The following is a 15,447-nucleotide window of genomic DNA, read 5'->3' on the forward strand; positions in this document are numbered from 1 at the left end:
AGAGATTTAGGGTGGGTGGTGGTGGTGGTGGTGGTGGTGGTGTGTGTGTGTGTGTGTGTGTGTGTGTGTGTGTGTGTGTGTGTGTCTGTGTGTGTGAGGGGGGGTGGAGCATGCTTGTGAACCTGAGCACCAGGATGACACTAACAGGTGCCTGTAAGTAGAGACTGACCTTGATATTGCTAATAGGCATCCCAGGCATTGGTTAATGAAGGAGCCACAGGTCCCTCTTGCCACAGTTCAGTAGGAACTATCTTCTTAAGTGCCCAAGAGAATGGTGGCTTTTGTGTAAATGCCAGACTTTGGCAACAGGAATTTCTTGAGACCTAACAGTTGCCTGATGTCTAATAAACGTGGGCCTAGCAAGCCCCTCCCTCTTCTCCTCCTGCCTCTGTGTATTGTACTGAGTGGCTGTGGTGTCAGATGTTTGCCCAGTACTGGGTTGTCAGTGAGGATGGTGTAGATTTCCCCTGCTTATCCTGTCAAGGACAGATACCCATTCAACTAGAAGACAAACACTTCAACATTTAAAGATAGTAATACACTCATGGGTTTTATGGAACAGAACGCAGCCTCCAAGTGTATTACAAAGTGAGATGAAAGGTTACCTCCCCAGAGACTGTGGTGGAAAAGTTTGAGAGATCTTGAATATGGATGTTAACACGTAGAGATCAAGGGTCCTGGCAGGGAGTAGGGCACATGAGGCAAGAGCTTGGCTCAGGTAGACAATCTACATGGAGGAAGTAGGATGTGTAGGGAAAAACCATAAAGCCCAAAGTCTGTAGACCTAGCAGGCCAGAACTAAGACTGAGAACTTTTGGACAATGGGCAACTTTGGGGTGCTTTAGCTGGAGGTGGTGTCTTAGTGTTCTATTGCTGTGAAGAGACACCATGACCACAGCAAGTCTTACAAAGGAAAGAATTTAATTGGGGCTGGCTTACAGTTTCAGAGGTTTAGTCCATTATCACCATGGCCAGGAGCATGGTGGCGTATAGGTAGATGTGGTGCTGGAGAGGTGACTGAGAGTTCTACATCTGGATTTGCAGGCAGCTGGAAGAAAGAAGACACTGGGCCAGGATGGGGTTTTGAAATCTCAATGCCTGTCCCCCTAGTGACACACTCCCTCCAAGGCCACACCTCCTAATCCTTCCCATGCAATGCCATTCCCTGATGACAAAGCACTCAAATATATGAGCCTATGTGGATCATTCTTATTTAAACCACCACAGCTGATACTTGGAAAATGGCAAATGTGGAAGGTTAATATGAAATCAGGGGTAGATCGGCAGGACTAGAGAGGAGTCAGAAAGACCGGAGATCTCCAAGCTTTATGGGAGAGAAAGGTTTGGGGTACATGTTGACTGGAGGAATAACAACGAGACCTGAAGGCACTGACCTGGGAATACCAGGCGTTATGACTGGCGTAGTCACTGCAAGTACAGTGCACAGCCCCAGTGAAGCAGGGGTGCAAACTGTACCAATTATGGGGGTTAGCTAAGGTTTACTGAGGCTTGGTTGTGTTGGATGCCTTGCCTTGTCAGATGGGGCAGTCAGTCAGAAGAGTTGTGTTTTCATTCCTCAGTTGACAAAAAAATGGGACCTCAAATTGACCCTGGTGAGGACACTTGGGCATTCACTTTGGTATAAATAGTGTTTCCTACTCCTGGATGCACCTTTGAGTTTCTGGGTGGCTTTTTAACAATACAATGTCTAGACTTTTGATCTCACTGTTTTGGGATGTTGCCTGGCCATAGTGCTACATGATGCTAACATGTAGCTAAGCTGGGATCTGCTGAGGAAGGGCAAGCGGGGTACATACAGGTGGCTCCAGCTTGAGACGGGGCTGGCTGGAGGATGGGGTTAAGACAGATGATACGTATCTTTGTCGTGTGACTGAGGTGGTACATCGACAAGACTGGTCTGTGATCAAGAAGGAGGCAGAGAAGAAATGGTGGGAGGAGGAACCTTAACATGAGGTAGAGGCCAATCGTGTCATTGTTGACAAATGACAGCTAATGAATGGACATGGGACAGGCTGAAGCATCCATTCCAAGGCTTTTGTTTAAAGTACCAGGAAGGTTGGATGGCTGTTGCTTTGTTGTGGGATGTGTTACTCCGCCTTGTAGTGGTGCAGGGATAGCAGTCACCAGGGAGAGGCAATAATGCAGGCATGAGGGAGAGCCCCTCCTTTTGTTTCCTTGAATTTTTTTTTCTTCTTTTTTCTTTTTTTCGGAGCTGGGGACTGAACCCAGGGCCTTGCACTTGCTAGGCAAGCGCTCTTCCGCTGAGCCAAATCCCCAACCCGTTTCCTTGAATTTTTATGGCACTCTCCCTCCATATAGCCTGACGTTGAACTTGAAATCCTGCTGACCCTGCCTCTCAAGTGCTGGGGTTACATGTGTGCGCCACCACCATTGGTTCTGGAACTTTTTTTTTAACTAGGTCCCCTCAGGGTGGTGATAGGTTTGCCCCAGAAACTGACCTAGAAAAACAGCAGTTGGTGTAGCACTGGCCTTGTATGTACAAGGCTCTGGGGTCGCTCTCCAGGATCACACAGAAGCCAGTGTGGTGGTGTATACCTGTAACCATGCCACTCAGGAGAAAGAGAGGTAGGAGGATAAAGAAGGGTAACCTGCACAGTGAGTTTGAAGCCAGGCTGGGTTGCACGAAAGTCAGTCAAAGTCAGCCAAAGGAAAGAAAAGGAAAAGAGAAATAGGAACTGGGGGATTGAGTCAGAAGTGGGAACTAGAAAACATATGCACAGATGTCCTCAGGAACACCGTGAGAGGCTCTAGGGGAGGGGCTGCCGAGCCCCAGTGGAGGAACTGGGAATGAATCAAGTCCCAAGGAGGAAAGCATGGTCGGGAGGGGTAGATACTTCTGCTCTGTGCAGCTGAGTGGGCAGAATGTGTCACCGCCAAGACCTGAGTCTTCTGAACTCTGACGCGGGCACTTCAGATTCCCAGAGGGGTTTTCCCCTAAGGATTTGGATACAAGGGGTGGGGGCTCCTGGGCCTGTGGAGTCATGGACTGACTTCCTCCAAATATGACATGCCATGTTCATCTGATGATGGTATTTCTGGAGTTTAGACGTTTTCTTTTGTCTCTAGACTACTTTCCTCTTTCTCCTGGGAGGCCAGCAAGCTCCAAGGTCTACTTGTCTTTTCCCCAGTACTAGGATTAGCAGCATCCCCGTGCCTGGCATTTTTACTTGGATTCTAGGGATTGAACTAAAGTCCTCAGGCTTTATTAGCAAGCCTTTTCTCAGTTACTTATCCCTCCAGCCCCTGGGACATAGTTTCCAGGTTCCTTCTCATGAGTGTGAGGGGATCTGTGTTAGAAATACAGTATGACTCCTAAAAGTACTTTGTTATTACTTCATGACTGTATTTTTGCTACTGTTATGATATACTACCGCCAAGGAGTCTCCGTCCTCAGGTTGAGAACCCCCGGCTTAGAACCGCACTAGACCGTGAAGAACCCTGTTATTCAGATTACTCTCTACATGGTATACCCTTTTGTCTTTCTTTCATTTGTTATTGCCAATAGGCAATCAGGTAGAAATCAGACAGGATTTCTTACAACCCAGAATCCATACGTGAAGATTTATTGCACAGCTGATGTTTTCACTGTATGTGAAGCACACACCTTTGAGTGCCTAGCGCAGCAGCTTTTCCTCCGGTCGTTTGCTGACTTACTCTGACTCTCCTCTGAATCGATCTCTCTCCTGTTTACTGCAGCATCTTTACCCTCCAGAGATTCAAGCCCCCTGAGGTCTTTCATCTTTAGGACCCTGCATGGGGCCCCGCCACCCACTGGAAAAGCTCAATAGGTTTAAATTGGCCACTTTTAAAAGAAAGGCCTGAAGCCAAACATGATTAAAGCATTTTAAAATAGACTCTGCAAGTGGGGTTGAGATTATTTGGTTTGGAGACAGAGACCAAGGTGACTAAAATAATGAGGTTCCATCAATAAAAAAGGACAGAAAGTGCTGTGGCCAGTGTTTCCATTTCTTTGCTGAAGCAACGAGAGCAAGGGCAGTTTTTGATTGGCTTTGTGCTTCCTAGTCATCTGGGCTAATAGATCTTTTTGAGAATCTGATAAAAGAAATGGACTTGTGTGCTACAAAATGGCAACTTTCTCCCTAGTTTCAGGGACTCACTAAAAATCCTAAAACTTAGTCTATATTTGAGTGACCTACCCCTGGGTTAGTGTAAGTAGTTCAACATCAGTGCTTTATATCTACAGGAGAGCAAGGAGGTAGACCAGATGACCTTCTCTGGTTTACTCACCAGGACTGGGCCCTTCTTTGTGAGTGCAGTTATCAAGCTTCTAATCTTGTTACTCTGCAAGTTTCTCTAGTATTCTGATCTTAATTCATGAATGAACATGTGAACGAATTCTGTTTTGGGGAACAGGGAAGCATGTTGGAGCTAGTCTTGGCCTTGATATAATACCAACAAGTTCTATTCCTTGTAGGGCAAAGATAAAGTGTGCTAGTATTTGACAAAGCCAAACTCACAGATTTATCCAGTGTAGACCCTGGTAGGCAGGAGGGCTGGGGCAAGTGGGGTTCAAATTAGTGCCACAGAGTCCTGCAGTTGTCTATCTTATAGGAGACTAAACAGAGCCCATTGTGGCTATGGTAAGAGAACCTGTGGGACCAGCCAGGTCAAAGACAGAAGAGCCTGAAAGTCGTGGCCTCCATGTTTTGAGTCTCTGGGGAGAAGTCCTCACGTCAGAGCCTCAGAGTGGTACCCCTGGGAGTTGAGTAGGCTGCTCTGGCAGTACTGCAGGCCACGAGGGAGCTTGTACAAATGTCAAGTCGGATGGCTGCCTCATCTAGAAGCCCTTTTAGTTTTTGAAAAGACATTAAGTATTTTTCTCTAGAGGCATGTACAAGATCATAACACAGGAAGCTTCTGGAAGTCCCTTTGGTAGGAACTTAGGAAGTACCAAGATGGGGAGGGTAAGCACACGTGAGCCCTGTATTGTATTCAAGATGGTTATACTTAAAGGAGACCCCAGGATACTTTGGTACTGCAATCTGGGGGGTTGCTTGAGGCCACATGTAGTCATGTCTCTGTCTATAGATTTTATGCCTCCTCTGGATGCCTGTCCTGAGCTCTTGGGGAACTCTAGCCCTCACCCAGTCTGGGGGACCCCCTCCAGTTAGCAGAGGATACTGAAATATAGGGAAGAAACCTGGGCTCATAGAGAAAGACCAGGTTCCACTTTCAACATGGCCAAGATACCATGGTTTCAGAAAGCCCGTCTCTCTGGTTTCAGGTCAGTTCTTTCACCAAGTGAGCATGGAAGATGTCATGGTCCCCCCCCCCCATGGTGCTGGGGCTTGTATAAAAAGGGAGATGAGGCGTGTGGAAGCTCTCAAGTATTCCTTCCTCGTTCAGATCTGTGTAGCCACTGTCTCCTTTCTGGAAGCAAAGATTTGGAAATGTCCTAAGAATGCATTTTATGCTGAGCCCTATGGGAGGTGGAGCCGATATTATCTCTCTGAGACCTGCTTATTTTATTTTTATTGCTTAATTAGTGAATTTATTTAGAGACAGGGTTTCTCTCTATAGCCCTGGCTGTCCAGGAACTCCCTCCATAGGCCAGATTGGCCTTGAACTCCCTGACTCCCCCTCCTCTGCCTCCCAGGTGCTGGGTCTAAAGTCATGCGCCATCATGTCCAGCTTGAAACTGTTTAGACTGGTCTTCAAGGCTGTGGTGAGGATGAGGAGCCAGGTGTCAGCCAGGTGAAGGTCATTGCTCCAGCCTTCGAAGCCCACCAGCTCAAGGCCAAGGTCCATCTCCTCCTACCATGGATTGTCCGCCAGTAGCCCTGGGCAACTTTCCAGTTATTCTGGGCACTAGGGGAAAATCAGATTCACCACCAAAGCACCCCCACCCTCAAGAAGCAGACAAATGAATAAGGGAGAAAGGACGAAAGAAGCAAGGAGCAGTGGTTTTGCCTTTAATCCCAGCCACTGGGAGGCGGAGGCAGGGGATCTCTGTGAGTTTGAGGCCAGCCTGGTCTACATGGTGAGCTCCAAGAGAGCCAGAGCTACATAATGGGGCCCTGTCTGGAAAAAACAAACAAGCATATAAAAATGGAAGGAAAGAAGGAAAGGAGGGAGGGAGAGAGGGAGGAAGGTGAGGAAGGGGGGGTTGTGCCACTTGGCGTGGTAGGCCTCTAGGAAGAGGGAGCATTTGAGTAAAATCCTGACTGACAGAAGCCACTATGGGTGTCTCCAGAGGTCTGAAGCAGGGCTTCCCTGAGCTGGGAACTCCACACTGGCACATGGCATAGCCACAGGCTCTGGGCACACTGTCTTGGGTTAGAGGAGATTGGCTGCCTTGTGAGTTACCGTCTCCTTCACTCCCTTATGTCCTGCAGCTGCTTAGAGACTTTTTTTTTTCCAAAACATCCAAGTATGTCTTAATGAAGAGAGGCTCAGAGCTGCCTAACCCCAGCAACAGAACATTATCAGTCTCCAGGGTGACCCACACCAACACTGGCACCAGAGTGCTCTGGAATCTTCAGGCTGCAGTGAGCTATAAGGCAAGACTGGCTTTAGGCAAGAGAACCAGCAGACCACCTTCAGAGGGCAGCTTCTATTTTAAAGCCCTCTTAGAGCTCCCGGTTCCCCTGGGGCTGTTAGAAAAGTTCAAGACATCTTGATGCATAGACTTCTAAAAGGAAAGACTCCCTGAGGGACTTACTTCTCTCATGCCTGACTGCTGTAAACACTTCCTCAGGCTACATGGGCTGAAGCTCTGCTCTGGGTCCTTACCCACTCGGAAGACTTGTTCATGTATTCATTGTTTTCATTTTGGCTTAATTTAAAAAGATACTTCTTTGTTGAGTGTATGTGTGTATGTATATATGTGTTATATGTGTGTGTATGTGTGTGGAGCAAGTGCCTTTACCTAAGTTAACTTGCTGCCCTCTTACCCTTCTTCTTCTTCTTCTTCTTCTTCTTCTTCTTCTTCTTCTTCTTCTTCTTCTTCTTCTTCTTCTTCTTCTTCTTCTTCTTCTTCTTCTTCTTCCTCTTCCTCTTCCTCTTCCTCTTCCTCTTCCTCTTCTTCTTCTTCTCCTTCCTCCTCCTTCTCCCCTCTCCTCCTCTCCTCCTTCTTGAGACAGCCTCTCATGTAGCCCAGGCTGACCTTGAACTCTCTTATGTAGTCAAGATTGATGCTGAACTCCAGATCTTCTGCCTCTATCTCCAGAGTGCTAGGACTATGGGCTGTGCTGTGCAACCGCTCCTGGTTATTCATTGCTTTTCAAATGATTTTATTTATTTGATTGGTTTAAGAGGAAATCTGGGCTGAAGAGATGGTTCAGTGGTTAAGCACACTTGCTGCTCTTCCAGAGGACTTGGGTTGAATTCGCACATGCACCCACATAGAAATTCAAAACTGTAACTCCAGTTCCAGGGGTTCAAACACCTTCATGCAGGCAAAACACCAATGCACATAAAATAAAAATGAATAAATCAAAAAAGAAATTTCCATAGACTATTTTTAGAATTAAGAAAACTGTTTTTTGGGGGTGGGGTGGAGCGGGGAGTGGCTTTGTGTTCCTATGCTAATTAGGGATGGAAGCCAGAGTCTGAGGTGCGCCAGGCAAGTACCCCATACTGTTATATCCCAGCCCAAGAAAACTTTGTAGTGTATAGAGACCCAAGGATCTGGTAGCTATAACATGGCAAACTTTTGCCACACAGAACAGTCTACAGGGAACCCCTATGGTGAGAAGTTTCGGGAGCACTTGAGTGTGTCTCAGCCGACGCTCTTAGGAGAACATCCTTAGATAGCGGTCTGGCCATGTGATATGTGATGAACTCCATGTGCTGCTGCTCCAGAACCACACCGAGCAGGGAGAGGCCTGGGGCCAGCAGTCCTGGCTCTTGCTGGCTGCCTCTGTAGCTGCCTTGGTGGGGCAGCATCTCATGGCTCTGACCTCATTTACCTGAAGAAAGCTTGAGGCTTTATTGTGTGGGAAGATCAGGCTCCTGTGTTCTATCCCCCCCCTTTTTCCTCTCTCTCTCTCTCTCTCCCCCCTCTTCCTCTCTCCCTCTCTCTGTCTCTCTCTCCTCTATTTGATAGGGTATTGTGCTATAGCTCAGGCTGGCCTCAAACTATCTATCCCCCTGCCTCAGCCTCTCGAGTGCTGGGATTACAGGACTGTACCATAATGCCTGGCCCCCCATCTTTCTCTAATATCCCCGCTTCCATGGTGATGTCATCACCACCTCCATGGTGGAAGTTGTGCACACACAGCTATGTAGATGATGGTCAGCATCTCTGTGTGTGTTCTCCGCGCCCGGTGTTCTGGGTGGCTCATCACCCACCTGCTCTGCTGTCTTAGCTTTCTTCCTCTTTCTCGGGATGAGGGTTGGGGAAGCCTGGAATGTTAATGAGGCTCAAACAGCAGAAGCTGTGTCTGGGGTGGCAGGTTGATGATAATTTCTGTGCTGTTTGCTGGCTGCCTGGTAAATCTTAGGATGGTGTCACCTGCATGGGTCTGTCCCATTCAACAACTGTCAGCTTCCAGATCACCTGGTGGGGCATGGGGTCAGATTGGACCTCGGGGACACAGTAAGGAATAGGACAGTTGTACCTGAAATAGGGAAGGTGATATAGGGCAGGCATGGCTGCCTCCCAGCTCTACAGAAGGTTCTGTGGAGTACATGGGAGGCCTGAGCAGAGCTGAGCAGGTGGATGGGGTGTGGCTCGAGTGAGCTGGAGGCTGAGAAGGAGAAGGATGCAGGCTGGCTGCTCTAGAGGGAGGAGAGCAAATTCTGAGAAGGAAACGCCCAGACTCGTGACTCCTAAGGCCTCATCCGAGAAAACCATTTGTCACAATCACCCGATCCATTTTGGATCCTCAATGGGGTTCAGGTTTTCCCCAAAGGCTGCATGCCCCTCCCCAAAGGTTGTACCCCTCTAAGGCTGCACCCCCCAACCCGGCCCCAAATCTCTCCAAGTACAATGAGAGGCAGTGCTGACAGAGGTCATCTAGAGCAGGGCCCACTTCTCACTGTCACGCCCTTGCTTAAGGCCTTACCTGCCTGGCTTTCTCCCACCTGACAGTGGTCCCTAGGGGACAGAGACACATGACAGTCACCCGTCCTTCTGGTCAGCCTAGGGCTGGCTCACTGCCAGAGTGGAAGCTTCTGTCCCCGAGCACATTCTGAGGGACAGATCTATCTTCCTTAAGATGACACTCTTACATTGTAAATATGAAAGAGAAACCCCCATGTTTCACCTCTTGGGAGACAATGACTCCTGCTGTGTTTGGAGTCAATGGGATATCTGCAGACATATATCTTTGTTTGGGCTTAAAATGTATGTAGCCTGTGAGTGGGGGGTCACAGTAAAGAAATCACCAAGATGGCTACTCTGAGATTTGGGGAGGTGGGGTATTGTGGATAAGAGGAAGAACATTGAGAGGGATCTAGAAGAGTCCACAGCAAAGAGAAAAAGAAGCAGAGTGGGCATGGCCAGGGATGTCTTTGAGAGAAGCAAGATAATAACAAGAGCATAGTTGGGGTTCAGGGGAGCCTTGCTGTTATATAGAGGATGAAAGGTCCTGGGCGGGCCAGTGACCTACAGCATCCTGGGAGCTGGCACTGTGGAGGAGGAGTGGGGGAGGTGAGGAGGGCCAGGAGGCTGCCTCAGACTATGAAATGCACAATAAGTGTGCATAGGGACTAGAAGGGCCAGCCTGGGCTTTGATGTGCAACTGTAGGTACGTGCCAAGGGAAGTAGCCCTTTCTGGCTGGCAGAACCGATTCCCATGTTTCTGAGAAATGCTGGCTGTGGACTTTTAGCAATCCTATAGTCCAGCTTGAACTGAGCAGGGACCCTCATTTCCGGACATATGCACTGCCTTTTGGAATTTGGGAAATTGGAGTTTCCCTTTGGACCAGACACAACCCACACTCCTGTGCTTTAAGGCTGATATCTTTGTGACAGTTTTAGTTTAAAACATGCCCAGTGTCCTTTATGGGGAAGATGGGTTGTACGTGTAAGTGGGCTTGAGTACTTCGGGGTAGTTTGAAACCCAGAGTAGGCCTTGAGCGTGGGAGGGGATGGGGTGTTTGACTTGGGGTCATTGCTTGGTTGTGCTGCTTTCTGTGTGCAAGGGGGTACAGTATAGAGACTGTTGACATGACCGCTCCAGGAGATGGGTCATGACTTTTATTGTAGATATAAGAGAAAGCAGAGAGAGAAAGAAGCAGAGTAAACTTTCCAAAGCAGGGCTAGGAAAATGGGAGAGCAACAGGAAAGAATAGTAGAGAAAGCAAGAGAATTGAACGCATGGGCTGGAGAGATGGCTCAGCCATTAAAGGCCTGGCTCACCAACAAAAATATGAGACTAGAATGCATGTGCACACATGCATGTGGATACACACACACACAGAGAGAGAGAGAGAGAGAGAGAGAGAGAGAGAGAGAAGGAGGAGGAGGAGGAGGAGGAGGAAGAGGAGGAGGAAGTGGATAGGAACAGGTAGAGTATGGTGAGACTAAGTGCAGAGAATCGTGAGACTATCTGAGGTATAAGAAGGATGGGTAGCTGTGGGGAGGAAGCCCGTGAGCTAGAGAGCGTTTAGGGTAGGGGGAATGAGAAGACTAAGATGCTAGCATGGGCTGGTGATAAATGTGTAACAGGTACTTGTGATACTGAGGGAGCCTGGAGGCCAGCATGGGCTTTGATATGCTGACAGGTGCCACTGGTATATGTTAATGGGGAGCCATATGTCCCTTCAGCTGGCTATTTCTAAGGGAAATGACTCCTTTTGGTGGCTGGGAACCAGTTTCACAAGTCCCTGGGGAATGCTGGCTTTTCTCTAACCTCCAGAAAGCGCACAGTCTAGCCTGAACTCATCTCTGGATGTGTGGACTGCCTTTTGGAGTTTGGGGAATTGGACTTTCACTCCCCATAAAATCAGAACGATGCCCTAGCAGTGACTGGAAGAGAGGAAGCTGAGAAAGTGTGTCCTGTGTCTAGGAGTAGATGTACTGTTGACATGATGGGGGACACTGAGGCCTGCTGCCCTCCCTGGCTTCCTCACTCAGTGCTCTTCCGGGGTCTCTGAGGGATCATGCAGTGGTGCTGGGAGACCCCTTACCCTCAGGGCTCTACGGGTGTGCACTTGGACCTTCCTTCCCTGTGGCCAGCTCCTGCTTCCCTGGATTGTTGGAGGTTTCCTTGGCTTGGCAGCATTGGCCTGCTGGATTTATGCCCTGATTAGCCTCTGTGAGACCTTGGTGGAACCTCCCAGCACCCATCACTTCTGTCAGAGGCTGCCAAGCTCCTTTGAGGCTCTGCAACCATTATTCCAGCAAGGGAGGGTGCGGAATGGAATAGAACCCTGGACTTCGTTCGGGGAGCGAAAAGGACTGGAGGCTTAAGAAACTCAAACCCTGGCCTCCTGCTGGAATTACTAAGAGAGAGGTGAATTCATGGGGGCGGGGGGTTCTGCCACGCACAGGCCCTGCACACCTACTTCCTTACAGAGAGCTTTTTGGAGCCAGTGGGCATCAAATGCTGGTTGGGAAAAGGATGAGGGGACTGTGACTGGGCTCTCGAGGACAGAAACATTGTGACAACCTGAGAACCATCCACCTCTCCTGCTCTTTGGAGTCCTTCCTGGGCTTCACGGACCAAACCTTCCTCAGTCTCAACTTCTGCCTTCAGAATAAGGCCAATGAAGACACCGGGGGGATCAAGGCTGGGGATCAAATAGCTTCAGGGACCACTGTGTAGTGAGAATTAGGTATAAACTCGGGGTCCTCCTGAGTTCTTGTCTCTACTGTGTACACTTTATTTTAGAAATAGGCAGATCACAGATGCACGGTCCCGTGAAGAGCGTCATCAGGCATGAGCCTGCATCTACATTCCTTGACTTAAAGTGTTTCTGGTGATAGTTTGGTTTTCTTGGGTCACCCCCCTATAGGGTAACCATGTCTTTCCTGTTTGTCCTTCTGAGATGGCCAGGCAGGGAGGCAGGGCCTGCCCATGTTGGGGGGTGGGGGTGGGGACAGGATGATTCGAGGGCTTTAGCTCTAGTTCAGGCTAGGTATAGTCAGGGAGAAATGTACAAATACCTCTCCAGAGTCAGACCTGTGGTTGTAGGGCATCCTTCCCTACCTGGAGCCCTCTGTTTGGGGACACTGGGGTTCACAGTGGAGACCTAGCTATATGGGTCCTAGTTGGACACTCCCTCCATGTGCAGTGTCTTTTTTACAAGCCTCTCAGAGCCTCAGCCCTGGTGGCTGCTATAGAGGAACCAGCCTGACCTGCCGGTTTGTGGCTCTGTGAGCTTGGGTGTCGTGGGCAGAGTCAGTGGCCATTTGGCCCTGCAGGAGGATGGCCCCTGCTGGAGACTCTTGGGCAGCTTGCTAAACTGACTCTGAGACCCAGCAGGGCCCATCTCTATGACTGGCTTCAGTTCACCTCAGAGCGTTTGAGACGCTCAAGCAGATATAGCCCACCAAGACGGCGGGGCCTGTCAGGAAAGCAGGCAGTACAGGGATGGTACTGAAGATTTTGACCCCAGATAATGGCAGCTGGGACTGCCTCGGCCCAGAAGTAACACAGCTCTTAGACGGTGAGCCAGCCGCCCAGGAACTTAGGAATCTACTCAGTGTCTTCTGAGCAGTGCAGACACACATTCCATCCCCTGAATCATCGTTATTCAGCAGCCCCGTGGTGGAGCTTCCCGTGGACTCAATGCTGCCTCAGCCTGTGCCCTGCCCTGCCCCCTTCCCCCAAAGCTCTGTAGGGTGTGGTGGTGAGTCCTTAAGGTGCTGGGGACCAGCTCTGATTAAGTGAAAAACAGCTCACAGAGGGTGTGGCATAACCAGGAGAGTACTCATCCCCTTATCTGTCCTCTAAAGCGTGCATTTAAAATCCCAGTGCTGACTTCGCCATAATTTCCTCTGACCCCAGACTCTGCTGTGTATGCCATGGGCTGATTTTCTCTTCCTGTAGGGCCAGAAACTAAATTCCTAATTTCCTTTTCATCCTGCTTTCAATTCCAATCTTGGCGGGGGGTGGAGGGGAGATAGCCGCACCTACCATCTCTAGGTGGTGACTGTCCCCCCTTCCCTGCAGGACCTGAGGAAAAGGGCAGAGGAGCAAGGATAGCTTCGAGAAGGTGTGGAGAGGGGCTGGAGAAAGAGTTCACTGGGTGAGAGCACTGACTACTCTTGGAGACCTGAGTTTCGTCCCCAGCACGCACATGATGGCTCACAACTGTCTATAACTTTAGTCCCAGGGGATCTGATGCCCTCTTCTGACATCCTTAGATACCAGGCATGCACATGGTACACAAACATATATGTAGGCAAAACACTCTTATACATAAAATGGGAAAAAAAAACTAAAGAGGGAAAGAGAGAGACATGACGTGGAGCTGGTTCCAGAGAAATAGTTAGAGCTAGACCAGGAAGCAGCTTTCATGAGAAAGCCCACTCAGGCCAGTGGACTACTTGCAGACCAACAGGGAATAAATCCTTGACCCAGCCATTCCAGGTACTGACCAAAGCTCAGAGCCAATAAGCAGCCACTAACACCGGGAGCCATGTGTGATGGGGACATTCAGGTCCTTATCCAAGGCTCCCTCCAGCAGGAAACTGTTGGGTCTGCAAATCCAGCACCCTTTAGGCATGCCTGGGGACCAGGTCGGCAGACAGAGCAGCCTCCTGACAGCCACACTCTCCCACCGGCGCTAGGCTTGTGGGCAGTGGGCTGGTACGGACAGCACCTACCAAGCTGGGGTTCATACACGCAGCTGATTAAACAGCTGAGTAGCCAAGAGTTGCTCCGCCTCTCAGGGAGGCGACCGGTCGTTGTATGATGCAGGAGAGGAACAGCCATTTCTCACCAGACTTGTCAGCTTGCATCCAAGTCTTGTGGCCTGTACACCCTCCTGGCCTGGAGCCATGTCTTGTTGATTGTGATTTACAGGGAAGGCTCCACTCAGGGGCCCCTAACGTTGATCCTTAGAGCTGGATGACTCCTAGTTGACCCTGCCAGCCCCACCTCCATGTCCCTGTTTTCCTGAAGATACACAGTCATCAGCCCTGTTTTCTCTCTTCCTTGGCACGCAGATCCTGGCTAACGTCTTCCTCTACCTGTGCGCCATCATCGTGGGCATCATGTCCTACTACATGGCAGACCGTAAGCACCGAAAGGCCTTCCTGGAGGCCCGCCAGTCGCTGGAGGTGAAGATGAATCTGGAGGAGCAGAGCCAGCAGCAGGTGAGACTCGGGGCTCGGCAGGCCCTGGGAGAAGGGGGTCTTGGGCCTGGGTTTGTGCTAAGAGAAGGAGTGTGTAAGAAGGAGAGCCTGCTGATGCTGTGGGCTTGTGCAGGGCAAGAGCCCATGAGGCCCATAGAAGTAGCAGCAGCAGCCCGGTCCTTGAGGCTCTCCTGTTTACCTTTCTCCATCTGGAGGAGAGCTCGCTTGTCCCTGCTCTCTGTTTACTGGCTGTGCTCCAGCCTAATTCACACAGAATGGTTTCCCCCAACCCCCCTACTCCCACGTGACTCAGCCTTTTAAATGAGTTCCGGTCTGGATTCATCTCGCTTTTTAAAGGTCTCTAGAAATGACACCCACCAATGTCCTGTAGGTCTACCTCCATTCCCTGAAACTGAGGCTAGTCCTCATGTTATGCTGGTGGTGGGTGTGGGCTGTGTGGGGTGAATGGGTGCTATAGGTTTCCAGAAGCTTCTAGGCTCTGCCACAAAGGCTGATGGGCCTTTAGCTTGGGGATCATTTAAATGAGCTCCCTCTGTTGGCCTCATCTACGCTCTCTAGACCAGCAGTTCTCAACCTGTGGGTTATGACTGCATATCAGATAACATGCATATCAAATATTTAGGTTATGATTCACAACAGTGGCAAAATCAGTTATGAAGTCACAGTGAAATAATTTTATGGCTGGCGGTCACCACAACACGAGGAACCGTATCGAAGGGTGTCAGCATCAGGCATGTTGAGAGCCGCTGATGTGAACAGTGGTATTTGAAGGCACAGGTAGTCACTTGGCTGATGAGACCCAGTTCCGTGTCCCCTGGGGTGTGTGCCCTCTGTGTACCAGGGAGATCTGGAAGTTTCCAGAGTTTCGAGAAAGCAGGATTTATAGGAGGATTTCCCTTGCCCCTGTGGTCACAAAGACCCCTGATGTGCGGCCCGTGGTATTCTTGGGGACCTGCTGGATATATTTATAAAATTCGCCGTTATGGCTTTATAAAGGCGCTGTGTGTCTAGTCTCTTATGCCATGGTGGCATTCCAGAGGCACCGCTGAAGTAGCGCAGGAGGGAGTTCCTTTATCCCTCAGAGCCTTACTTCCCTCACTGAGAGCACAGGTGCAGCGTTTGCCTTGCAGGGTTTCCGGGGGGTCACTCACCTGTGAACTTGGGAATGGCCA

General features: G+C 49.7%; 1 protein-coding gene across 7 annotated transcripts in view; it reads left to right on the forward strand.

Annotated features, from left to right (window-relative positions):
• Positions 1 to 15,447, forward strand: part of Adcy3 (adenylate cyclase 3) — a 103,573-nt gene that overhangs the window by 49,732 nt on the left and 38,394 nt on the right. For all 7 annotated transcript variants that reach the window (XM_039112876.2, NM_130779.2, XM_006239847.5 and 4 more), the window contains exon 3: positions 14,126 to 14,275. In XM_039112876.2, coding sequence (XP_038968804.1) covers positions 14,126 to 14,275 — 150 coding nt within the window. The remainder of the gene's footprint in view (positions 1 to 14,125; positions 14,276 to 15,447) is intronic.

Source organism: Rattus norvegicus, chromosome 6 (assembly GCF_036323735.1).
Source record: "Rattus norvegicus strain BN/NHsdMcwi chromosome 6, GRCr8, whole genome shotgun sequence".
In the NCBI taxonomy this organism is placed as follows: Eukaryota; Metazoa; Chordata; class Mammalia; order Rodentia; family Muridae; genus Rattus; species Rattus norvegicus.